This window comes from Erpetoichthys calabaricus, chromosome 18, assembly GCF_900747795.2.
Source record: "Erpetoichthys calabaricus chromosome 18, fErpCal1.3, whole genome shotgun sequence".
Classification (NCBI taxonomy): domain Eukaryota; kingdom Metazoa; phylum Chordata; class Cladistia; order Polypteriformes; family Polypteridae; genus Erpetoichthys; species Erpetoichthys calabaricus.
Window position 1 is genome coordinate 59,871,168 of NC_041411.2, and position 13,102 is coordinate 59,884,269.

Below are 13,102 nucleotides of genomic sequence, written 5' to 3' on the forward strand. Positions count from 1 at the left end.
TAACTGAAATAAAGAACATTATACTGTTGACAGAAGTAAGTATTCCAAGGCAAGTCTCGTCCTCTCTGTCACACTATGAGGCATATTTTACTGTAACCATTCAAAAATAGTGCAGTTGCTTATCATCTCAGGATTAGCTGAGAACTTGTAGACCTCATCTACATTTCTGTAAGCAAAATATATGAAATTTAGTGTGCAATAACTGAGCAAGTCTTTGCTGTTTAAGTCTAAAATGTTTTAATGTGTCTTTGGCAAATGTATTAAAATTGGAAACACTGTCTGTGTATATTCACTTCACACCACCTGAGAAAAAATATAATTTGATTATGACTAAGTGCTGTTGCTAGAGCAGGAGCTAAGATGAAGTCTTGGTAGCGAGGATGCTAAGTTCACACTGGTAAAGGAAGGTGGTATACTCCACATGGTGATGCTTAAAGGAAACATACAGTAGGTATATGGTATGCTCAAAAAATAATGAGGTTAGGTACAAGATTAGTCTAAGATCCTCATCCCTCAGAACACTGCAGAGATCTCAAGGTAGAAAACTCTAAAGTCTCACTGGAAACAGGTTGGAAGGTGTTGACTTAGGAACATACAGAAGCTGAGACTTCACCACTAGAAGAGGTAGCCACCTCGTGGTGTAACATTTACTTGGGTCACAGGCCTCTCTTATGATTGAATTACACATCAAAGACTGCGTCGAAACATATCTTGTGTTTCTCAACATTTTAGACAATACTACTACTACTACTACTACTACTACTACTACTATAGTATAGGAGTATAGGAGTCTTGACTTATTATTGAAAGATCTTTGCTTGCTCTCTATTTTAGATGTTGCTAATGTATTATTGTAGTAATTACGCAGACATTAAGCAGGAACTATTTCTGCATACCATATATTGCTATGTGTAATTTAGTTTAATACTTTCAATAACAAATCATATCAGTTCTATTCAAAACAGACATAACCTGCTAATCTGATATGTTGTGCTTTCTTCTATGCAATGCTTGCAACTGGAAAAACACTGCTCCAAATGAAACACATCCTTCAGACAAAAAACAAGCTAAGAATTGATATTTGTAAATTCTTCTTTTGTAAACTATATTGCAGTAGTCAGCCATGCTGTCAGCAATATTCCTGAATGACTTTGATTAAAAATTTTAGGCTTTGTAGTTAGTGGATTATGTCCTTTTTCTTTTTTGTTGTCATAGTTGGTTTGACACATGTAATGCGTTTTCTACAATGCACTAATAATATTGTGGCTGTCTGGAGCCTCCTTTTAGATCTGTGAAATAGTTGTAGAGTTGAGTTAATGCAGATGAAAGATGGGTGTTTGTTGTAATACCAACATTATAGCAGAGCACTCAAAAGTATGAAAAAGTACATCAATTACACATATGACTTGTTATTATTTTTCCACTCATCCAGGGAGGTGGGAGGGGGATCCCGTTTCAGGAACAGTGGCTGTTGATGAGTGGGACTGGTGCCAATGTATTCATACCACTTCAGCTTATTTACTTACATTATCTTCTCCCATTATCCCTTGCAGTGTCTCACTGCAGTGCAGGTATTCTTAGGCAAGTTCAGAGAGATCAGAAACCTCCAGTATAATGAATGGCAAAAGCTTCCTTCTTCTTGATTTTCAGTATAATAATAATAATTCTTTGCATTTATATAGCGCTTTTCTCACTACTCAAAGCACTCAGCAATTGCAGGTTAAGGGTCTTGCTCAAGGGCCCAACAGAGCAGAGTCCCTATTGGCATTTACGGAATTCGAACCAGCAACCTTCCGATTGCCAGTGCAGATCCCTAGCCTCAGAGCCACCACTCCGCCTATGTATGAGTGTAGACAGTAAAACAGGGGAACCACAATCCTTCTGCCTTTTTGGATTTTAAGCATAAGGTATAAGAAAATGTATTACTGTGCATCAGAATTTACGGAGTCCTGAAACACAAGTCCAGTCATGAAAGTGAGCCCCACCACTCCATTTCCACTGCATCTAACTTGCCCAAGCCCCCTAGTCCATACTGGGACCTACAAAGTGCAGGCCAATGGGAAATGGAAGGATTTAGGAAGGTAACAAAACCAGGAAAAAATTGGAGAGTTTTGTATTTGGTGAAAAGCCAAGTCACTCTACTCAAAGGATTTCTTTTTATTTTATGTTATGTTTACTTCTTTTGTTCAACCCTTACTAGTGTGTGTATAACAAGGTGTCTTTTATTGTTATGGGGGAAAACACTCCCATGTGGTAACAACTAAACAAATCACATATCCGCATCAATCAGTGAAGATACTATAACATCATTATAATTTATTTTTCTAGCAATTATGACTTAAATCTGAAGTAGTTATCATTTATAAAGATATGTTTATACATATTAATTAGCCCTATCATAGATCAATGTAATACATAAAATGTCTTTATTTTATCTGTTTAACCTCACATTATCTGTGCAAGGTCATTCCAGAATAATCCTAGAATGCTTCTTTAACCAATATCTGTCAGTTTGAGAGTTCTGCATTCAGTTTTAACATTTTGAGCAGGTGAAATACAAATCCACACATAAGAACTTAGGGGTATAAAATGTTTAGAATGATTAACAAGTAAATTTAAATGGCACTTTTAATTTAACAATTTTTCATACTTCATGTATCCCTAATGAATTTTGTAGTTACAAGCTTTTGATATACTGTATCAATGGAGTGAGCTTTGGCAGGTTAAGAGATTTTGTCAGGTCCAGACAGTGAACCACGAAGGGTACTGAACTTACAGCCTTCTGGTTTACAGTCCAACACTCTAAGGACCAGGTGACACTGCCTGCACCTTTTCAGCTTCCATGTACAGTATCATGTAAGAAACTCTAGAATGACTCTGTGTATATTCCATAGCAAATGTGCAAGTTAAATTATAGCTTCTCATAGACCATTGATTAAAGGTGTTGATAACCACTTTTCAGCAAGTGTACAACACAACTTTAAAAATAAATGAATCAGTAAGAGTCTTCATTGGAGCTCAGTAACATGCAAATAAACTAATTGATTTCACTTTTTGGGTATTCAAGAGTATTATGTAGCTTGCCTTTAAGAATTTGTTTAATCCATCATAGTATTTTAAATAATATTTTTAGGAATGTGGTTCTTCCTTCCTCACAGGTGGCGCAGTGGTAGTGCTGCTGCTTTGCAGTAAGGAGACTGAGGAAGATTGTGGGTTCGCTTCCCGATTCCTCCCTGTGTGGATAGCGCTTTGAGTACTGAGAAAAGTGCTATATAAATGTAATGAATTATTATTATTATTATTATTATTATTAAATGTAACCATCTTGCAATTGTCCTGTTTCAGTCCCTTTTGTGTCTTGGTTTAACTGGTAAGGAACAGAATCTCCACACAAACATGCCTTACAGCAGGGTTCACCACAAAGTCTCACACATACTTGCTTGTTAGAACACGAGGTACTGAGAGTAACAGGAAAACAGCACAATGTGCGGGTAAGAATTGCTTAGCAGGGAGAGTCGGCAACCCAACCGGAGATTTGTGGTCAAGTACCATAACTCCAGAGAGCCCGGCGGGAGGACAAGTCCTTTGTGAAGAGGGCATACATGAATGGCTGATAGGTATCTAAGCAATGGGGTGCATCGAATGCTCTACAGTTGGCATTGTTTAATTTTTTCAGACAAGTACTCACAGAAGAAGAAAATATTCTGCCTGTTTGAAATATTTTCTTTTTTTGTAATGAAGAGAAAAAGAAAGGTTAACTTTTAGGTTAGTGATTTACTGTTTTAAAGACAGGAGACAGGCTAGACTGTACATATGTACCTGATAATTGCCATGGCAACTCACAGGGAATTACTTGTGGCACAGAGTACAGTGAAGTGATAGTCTTCTTTCAATGGAGGATGCACTCCTTCAGCCTTTGCATGCCTCTGGAAAGCAGTGTGCCTGCATGTTAGTTTTATCGACCCTCTTGCAGCCCCTCCTTCTTACACTTTCTGGCATCCCCCCCAACGTTTCTTGTGTCTTTTTTCTGAGAGCACTGCTTCACCCTTACTATTACTGATAAAATTGCTTGCCTAAAAGTGACACCCAGGAAAGTCTCTTTTACAATAAAACACATTTGTGATTGGTTTATTTTTCGGATGCCAAATGCACAACGGGAAGAGAGAACATCTATATCTCTAAACCACAACTTTCACATACTCTAAATTAGTTATTAGGATTCAGCCTAACTCAATACAGTCAGTCAGTCAGTCATTGTCCAACCTGCCATATCCTAACACAGGGTCACGGGGGTCTGCTAGAGCCAATCCCAGCCAGCACATGGCACAAGGCAGGAACAAACCTCGGGCAGGGTGCCAGCCCACTGCAGGGCACACACACACCCACACACCAAGCACACACTAGGGACAATTTAGGATCGCCAATGCACCTAACCTGCATGTCTTTGGACTGTGGGAGGAAACCGGAGCACACAGAGGAAACCCACACAGACACGGGGAGAACATGCAAACTCCACGCAGGGAAGACCCGGGAAGCAAACCCAGGTCTCCATACTGCGAGGCAGCAGTGCTACCACTGCGCCACCCTAACTCAATACAGATTTTTAAAATTTATTTATTACAATATGCTATAAGAAAAAAAGACTGGTTGACTGCACAGTGGCTATGATTCAATAAGCCAGTGCTGTTTCATGCATATGGACAGCGAATTTTTCACACATGGCTTGAGGAATCCATTTATATTGGTTTCCTTCTACCATGGTTGAGGCCACATTTGCCATCGATACATTTGAAAAAGAAGTAGGGTAACAAGTGAAGCAGTTCCCATATCTGACTTCAAACAACTTCTCAACTGACACAGTAATATCTCTAAAAGTTCTACAGGACTTTTTAATAAATCTGCTTTACGAAAACTGTCTTATTTTAAAGAAAGGGGGAAAGGAAAAAGCAAATCACTACACCATATAGCATTATGCGTTAAACAAAGTTCACCCTTTTGAGTAATGTCCTAATTATAACACTAACCAGAGAGTGACTGTTACAATGGGCATTTGCATTTTTCTACCAAATGCTCCATTTCAAAGCAACCCAATATGTAATAAAATCTAACTGATTCATCATGTTACTCAGAAGAGTAGCAAATGTCACCATCATATGTTTAAATGACAATCATTTTTGAAAAGACAGAGACCTACTTCTTGCTAGTACAGATATTTTCTTTTGACATTTACTTTCCACTTACTAACCTTTTACTAATGGTCTTCAAGGTATGAAATAAGAAGAAGGTCACCAAGGCCAGTCTAATAGTTTTGTCTGTTTCAAAAAGATTGCTCACATCAGCATCCGTACGTTGAAATTTATTACATTTATTCATCTACATTTCAAGAAAATTTTGAACTAAGAGTTACTTTTTTCCTTAAAATTTTTTATATCAACGCTCCCTTTACAAGGACTATTTCAGCCATGGAAAGGAAAATGTGAGTTAAGCAAGATGAGTTTCGACATGGAATGGGTTTTTATACTGAGTGGTGGGTGGCTAAAACATTTTAAAATATATAATATACTAACAAAAGATATTTAAACTGCTTGGATTATTAGCATTTGCATTGTTTTTATCATAAAATATTATGTCAAAATGCATGAAGTAACTTCACCTTTAAAGAAACAAGATAAGGTCTGACACTTGAGTTCCGAATACAACAAGCATCTCATGGTGGTGCAGTGAAGTTCAGTTTAATGTACCTTCTAGCTTTCCAGACAAGTTTATCCCAACATTTATAACTTTACATGCTAAAACCCAAATTTAGCAGGCTTGGCTCCAAAAAGGGGCCTTTAAAGCACCTTGGCAGAACTGTGGCAGTCGGCCAAAGACCACTAGCCAATAAGGAGGCTCAGTTTCCTCTCTTTGAAAGCTTTCAGGCTTACCAGCAATATCATCTGAGGAACCATATACAAATGTACTGAGATTCAATCCCTTTACAATTGCCTCAGATTTGCCTTGGGTGAAGGCATTGCATTTCCATGAGCAAAGTTTTCAGCAAAATAACTCCTGTTTTTCCAAAAGAAGTCTGTTGATTGTTCTCTCTGTATAATCCTCTCTACTCATCCTTAATGGCTTCTGTTTCAGTAAGGTGTGGAGAAAGCTAAATAAAATCCAAGCAAATGAATCTTTCATGAGGGGCACAGTGAGGGCTAGGTTGCTCATTCTAATAACTCAATCTGTGGTATACATTATATACACTGCAAAAATATATGTGTACATATGAAGCCAAGACAACAAATGTAGGGTTGTATCATCCTGGATTTTTTTTCAAGCACTTGTACTGCTTGCTTACACCTTGATATTGTGGTTAAGTGAAAACCAGTGAGCACCGGGTTGCAAACAGCAGATACTACTGAGCAGGAGAATCCATAACACAAGATGCTACATGTCACAACACAACAGCAAATTGCACCTTACCTACAAATTTCATGTTATTGCTTATTCTCTCCTTTTGATCCACTGTTTAGATGTTCATTGTAAAGGACTATGTGTGGTCAACGGTAATCTAAGGTTTGTCTGTCAAGATGAGATTCTGAGAAAAACAATGAAGACCACAGACTAATATAGACTTCAGCTTGCCACATTAGAGAGACCCTTATTGGTCTCAGCGTTCAAGTCAAGCCATTACTATAGTATAAAATATATATGTTACACCTGCTGTGATGGCTTTTGATGTTGCTTTCTCTAACAGAAACATTTGTCTTGACTGGCTATTGCTCGTGCTTCTCATTCGCCTTATTTCTTCAACCTATTCTGGCGGCACTCAGCGTTACTACTATTTTAGACACTGCAGCAAATATGTCATTACGTAACAGTGGATTGAGAGTCATAATTTCATTTTATTCTGTTGACATCAGTAATATTTTCCTGTGTCATGGTACATTTCAAAATTCTAAGGGTCTGGGTAGCTGGCTGACCTAGTGTAGATGGATCCCTTCAGAATCTGTTTTTACCCCTCCGTTGTAATTAGGTTGCTCTAACAGACACATTTGTACAAACAAAACTAAAGGGTATGTAGAGCATATGCTTACATAAATAGGGAGATTTTTATGTATATATTGCGGCATGTTTTTTGTTCACCAACATCATCCTTTTTGTTGCATTCCATTTATTTTACCTATTCTGTGTCTATAATAAACTCTGGTGATTGCAATCCTGAATTGGATTAAGTGGATGTAATAATGGATGGATGGATTTTAAATGGTGTCTAGTGTCCTCATTTTATAAGTAAGAGTGTGTTTTACAAGAAAAAATTGAATTAAATTAAATAGTAGAAAGGCACAAAAGTTGAGTACAAAAATCAGATTAAAGTTAGCTTCACATTTCTTCAAACAGGAATAAACTAAATGAAACTAGCTTATGTTCTGCAAGATGTTGGTAAGATAGATAGATAGATAGATAGATAGATAGATAGATAGATAGATAGATAGATAGATAGATAGATAGATAGATAGATAGATAGATAGATAGATAGATAGATAGATAGATAGATAGATAGATAGTGCTTAATTGAGTCCCAGGTGAAATTCATAACATAAAGTGCAAACCAACATACTGCTAAACAGTATAAAGAAAGTACAGGCTAAGGCACATTAAGACTTAGGAAGGTAAATACAAGCTATATAATCACTATACCCAGTGTACATTAAATGTCCAGTATCGCTAAATTAATTTTGTCACAATTCCTGTCTGTCTTTCATAATTTGCTAAAGTGGATGTATTGTCCAGCCAAGTGACTTTAAGCATTAGTCTTAAATGATTTAGCCAAGCCTTTGAAATAAAGGTAATTCCAATATATATTTAATGCACTCATTAATTTTCCTAACAGAGACTTTGGCTGTTTGCTACCGTATTTTGAACATTCTGTGTTACAGAGGTAAAGCATTTCTTCTGCAGCTCAGAATTCCAATGGGGTTAGGATAAGGGCAAAAAGCTTGTAGCTCATCTTCAAATCAAGGAGAGCTGATGTGATCTGTACAAATTTCCTGTAGTTTCGACCCTCCTTTTTTACTTTTTTCACTCTTGTGGACAATGCTGGGCAAGCCTGTGCTAGTCTAGTGGCCTCCACTTACTTAAATGTCTAATTTTGTGAAGTTAGTGGTTGGAAGTGGGCTGATTTGCCCCCTGTATTTATAAGACGTGCTCATGTGAATTAGATGAAATCACATATTATAAGACTGCCATGTGAGCTTAAACTAAATGTATCAGTCCTGTCATGGTTGAACCACAGAAAAAGTATTAGAAATTCAGCTTCCCAGTTATATGGAGTGTAGTCATTCAAAAGATATAAGACAACTAATTACCCACAAGATCACTTACTCTGAGGCCCCTCACTTGCATTCTAGAATATCTATCTCTCTCTCTCTCAGTGCAAGCACCCAGACTTCACACAAATATTAAGTGGCGCCTACTCATCATTAGGCATCTATCCATTAATGTTGCCTGCTTTAACTAATAATGGGAACTGAAACCTATTCTAACCGCAATGGTCATTGGGTGGAAACAACTCTAATCCAATGACAGTCCATTGTAGAGCACATACCCTCATACCAGGCCAGTGCAGCATCTCCACTGTACATAATACATGTCTTTAAACTTTGGAATTAAATTGATGTGAACACAGGAAAAACATACTCCACACAGAGGGCATTCCAGATGCAAACTTAAACAAGGTTAAAATGCCAGTATGCTTTTCAAAGTGTGACATCAGTGATCATATTTAATGGAAATATTTAAAGATTAGATCAATTACTGATGGAAATTGTGACAGCTGCTATTGTAAAATGAGTTGTCCTTCAAAGTGTAAAATACAAGGCATCTTTGTTGTTGCTAAAAAAAACACATGAAGCCTTAACCTCCTCTAAAGTGAGCAAGCTTATTGTCCTTCACTCCCCAAAGTGTAGTGAACAGTCTTTCTGACAGTCTCCTAAGGGAAGTCATCTGATAATATAGAAGGTTTTGAGAAACTGGCAGTTACTGCTATCATTCCTAGTAACATTTAAAGACAAGATAATGCAACTGTTGTTCTTCATGGCTGAAAAGTAACCAACTCTATAATTATAGGCATTAAGATAAACAAGTTTCCTTGAAAGCAACAAGTAAGAAAACCACTAACATAAGTCTGCATGTGACCTACCTACTTTGAGCTCTTTCCCAAAGACAGTCCTCTCTCCCAGTGCTGAACAGTTCCAGCGCCCATTTTTAAACTGGAACTGACACTCGTTGATTCCCATCTGCGCTCCTTCCCCAATCACAATGATCGCGTCAGGGCGGCTCTGACAGATTGCTCTCTGTCTGGGAGCCAAACCTGGGATCTTGTTACAGATTATACTGGCTCCTAGAGCGACCACAGAGGAGAAACCCCTACAATGAAAAAAAAAGAAAAACCTAATGGTCACATAATTTATCCATCCATCTATTTTCTATTCAGTTTGTCCAAGTCAAGGCTGCTTGGGCACAATGTGTGAACCAACACAAGACAGGGTGCTAGTCCATCACATGGGAACACTCAAAACTCTTTAATTTACAGTCACTAGTTAACTTATTGTGCACGTCATTGGGAAACAGGAGAAAACCCATCGTGCCAGAAGGAAACCCAACACAAACATAGGGAGCACGTGCAAAATGTCCACAGGATAGTGTCCAGGCCAGGAGTACAACCCCAGACCCTGATCGCTAACTACTGCAGTACAGTTCAAATGCACGGTGACCAAGGCCTGTCATTTGTACCCGTAGCTAAAGAACACTGCAACTATCAAAGAAACAAGAAATTCTGCATGCACAACCGATCCGTACTCTTGTGTTTGGACATCTGATTACCAGTTTGCAAGGCAGAAAACGAAAATATGATAATGTAGAAGATAGGAAAAGCGTCAGTTTTACCAAATCATGAAACTTCGCACGTGATTTTATTAATAATAACCTTCATCCCCGATTCTGTTGCCGGTCAGATACCGATTGTGTGCTTCCTTATACACTCGAGAGCCTTGCCGCTACTCCGCCTTCCTTGCATTATCCAAAAAAGAAGATTTTGTCAGACTATTTGGCGACACTTAACTGTTCCGGTGTGGGTGAGTGTGGGTGTGTGCGTTCCGTCCAGGGTTGTTTTCTGCCTTACGCCCGTTGCTGCCTTCGGCTTCTCACGACCCTGTAACGGAAAATTGATGGGTGAAGCACCTTTAATCAAGTATTCCATTATGCAGCCGTACCTATCACATAAGAGTAATTATCAGCGGTGTTTCAGGAATAAGCTGCGCGACTTCCCTTAAGACCGCTCCTGTTTTTTTGTTTTTTTTTCCGCCTGTCCACTTTTTCTCTTTAATTAAAATACAGATAAAGACTACCACTGTTTGACAAATTGCGGCCAAACTTCCTGGTTCCGTAATTTAAACAGAATGAGATCCTATAGTCTCGATAACGGAGGACACCGCGTATTGTGCGCTGCTTATCTCGGAGGGACATAAAACAAAAGGTGTTCGCAAATCTGCTTTTCTTTCTTTCTTTCTTTCTTTCTTTCTTTCTTTCTTTCTTTCTTTCTGTTATTTTAACAGTGGCAAAATAGAACAGATAACTCTCTTCTACATATCAGTTACTCAGTTTAGGTACTTAATACCATATTACAATAACGATTTTATTATTTGAAAGAGTAAACCATAATCACCCTGTCAGGCAAGAGAAACATTCTTTTCAGTGAACATGTAGTACTGTAAGGTTGTTAGAATAGGTTTATTACTTCTAAACGTGAAATACAGAATATTTTGAATTTGATTTTAATCGATTCTCAACATTTTGGTTGAATAAAATATCTTCTTTACTATTCATTTAGAGGTTTTGTATCTCAAGTTAACTAAAACAAACTCAAGACAGATAGATAGATAGATAGATAGATAGATAGATAGATAGATAGATAGATAGATAGATAGATAGATAGATAGATAGATAGATAGATAGATTTTTACCTGTGCCTTTACAAAATCTTTATTAGCGTTGTACTGTAGTTCAATACAAACGAGTATTTGTACAATTCAAGGTGTTAACATATTGTTAAACTTCATCTGATATCAACAGTGTTTGCATACTGACAAGTTAGTATCATCGCATACAAGTACATAAAAAACGGAAAAAATATTATTTATATTTTCTTTAATTTTTACATCAGTCAAGCCGACCTAATAACAGCGTAACGCAAAATTATCACTTTCTCTGATGTTATGTTGCCGTAGTTATTTAAGCTTGTTTCATAACTTTACAGTACATTATTTATATTTTAAATCAGCAATAATGTCGTCAATGTTTTTCTGGACATAGTAAGCAAAGACCACACTGAAATAAATGTTCTAGATAAAGAGCTAACGTTTTGGACCACTACAAGTTCATTTTCAGCACATGTTGTTTAAGTTATTATTCCTCGTAACTTTTATAAAATTAACAATAGGCTCAAAAGCCTTCAAAAGAAATAACATAAATGTGCGATTTTTTGATTATAGTGGTTTCATAAATGATAGCATTCCGACTATTTTATGTACACTTATATTGTATGGAGTCGCAAGATACAAAAAAGAAATAAAAATGTTTTGTTAGTTGATTGCTTGTGAAATTAGAAAGTATACGTACCACCCAGTTTTAACTAATGTCCTTAAACCAAAAGTTTGAAAGTATTACATTCTTTAATGCAGATAAATTTATCAGAATTTAATTCTAAAAGCTATTTAACAAGAAAGTTTGTGCAATCCTAAAATGAAACTGAATTGTTGCCTCATTTATTATGGAAATTAATTTTATTCTAATTGTGGATTAGTATATTCTACAAAATATTACAAAAGGCGTTTTTAAAGTACAGCAATCAAACTATTCAACAGGTTGTTGGAGTAATTTAATATTCCTTTTATGTAAGCTCGTCAGTCTAAAGACTGCAGTGTGATATATAAAATGCCATATCGTTTTCACGACTCATATTACAGTAGCTCACTTTAAAATAGTTAACGTTTAAATGTTGTAATAATGTTGTAGCATCTAAAATAGTGTCTTTTGGAACAATATAAGCACCTGTATTAAGAAAGAAATACATTAGACTTGATTAAGAGAAGCAATATTTTACTGAGAACTTCATATGCAGTTTGAAGAAGAGCAAGAAGATCCCATTATAAAGTTGATCTTGCCTGCACACTTTTTTACGGTAAAAAATTTAAAGATATTTGCAGGTTTTTTGGCTATATTATTGTTTATGTTTATAGTAAAAGAGGGGGCACTCAATGTTCTCATCCAGAAACGCTGCATTGGTATCTTTCGGTTTTAAGTGAACAGTATGAATCGTTAACAAGGAGTGAAGTTATTCGGCCTACAGGTAAGCCAGACACAGGTAAATAAAAACAAACAATACTTGTCTAAAGTATCAATACTGTGTATCATTTGTACATAGGTAATTGGTAGTTATATATTGCATGGCAGAGATCCATATACAGTACCTATTAATTATAAGCTACTTATACTGAATGAAAACAAAGTCATTTTAAGTACTATACACGGCTCAGTATGTTGCATTGCTCTGTTTAAATATATATATATATATATATGTAAAGCCAAGCGTGGTGCTGTAAGGTATATATAAATATATATATATATATATATATACATATATATATATATATATATATATATATATATATATATATATATATATATAACTATATATATATACACACACACACAGTTTCGCACCGCGCTTGACTTTCCCTTTCTTACTGTTTTCCTCAGTAAATGTGGTGCTGGTGTGTTTAGCTGTTTTGAAAAGTGATGAAGCTGTAGCTTCTTCTTTCACATGTGGACTTACCTGTTAGTTGTAATCTGGCTTCACCTTTTTTGAAACACATCTGAGTCTCATTCTATGGTCTCTTTCCAACTTGATTTTGAAAGAAGTAGGCCGGTTCAGAACACTTGAATCTTCGTTATGGATATTCCACCTCACCACTATGTCTTCTGCCTTTTTCCCCCAAGACAGACAAATTCCCAGAGCGCACAGTCTTGCAAAGCCTTGCCACTGTCAGGTCTGAACATGCACAGA

The 13,102-nt window shown here is 36.7% G+C and overlaps 2 protein-coding genes across 6 annotated transcripts in view; one reads left to right on the top strand and one right to left on the bottom strand.

Annotated features, from left to right (window-relative positions):
- fbln2 (fibulin 2) overlaps nucleotides 1-13,102 on the top strand; it is an 890,980-nt gene that overhangs the window by 427,913 nt on the left and 449,965 nt on the right. The window lies entirely within an intron of this gene.
- wnt7aa (wingless-type MMTV integration site family, member 7Aa) overlaps nucleotides 1-13,102 on the bottom strand; it is a 42,369-nt gene that overhangs the window by 28,464 nt on the left and 803 nt on the right. The window contains exons 2-3 of one of the 4 annotated variants that reach the window (XM_051921520.1): nucleotides 10,100-10,189; nucleotides 9,175-9,405 (exon numbers count right to left, since the gene is read on the bottom strand). In XM_051921520.1, coding sequence (XP_051777480.1) covers nucleotides 9,175-9,275 — 101 coding nt within the window. In that variant the 5' untranslated portion in view covers nucleotides 9,276-9,405; nucleotides 10,100-10,189. Of the gene's footprint in view, nucleotides 1-9,174; nucleotides 9,406-10,099; nucleotides 10,190-10,250; nucleotides 10,336-12,871; nucleotides 12,998-13,102 lie in introns of those variants that run through there. The other 3 variants (XM_051921521.1, XM_051921522.1, XM_051921519.1) reach the window with 3 other exon arrangements.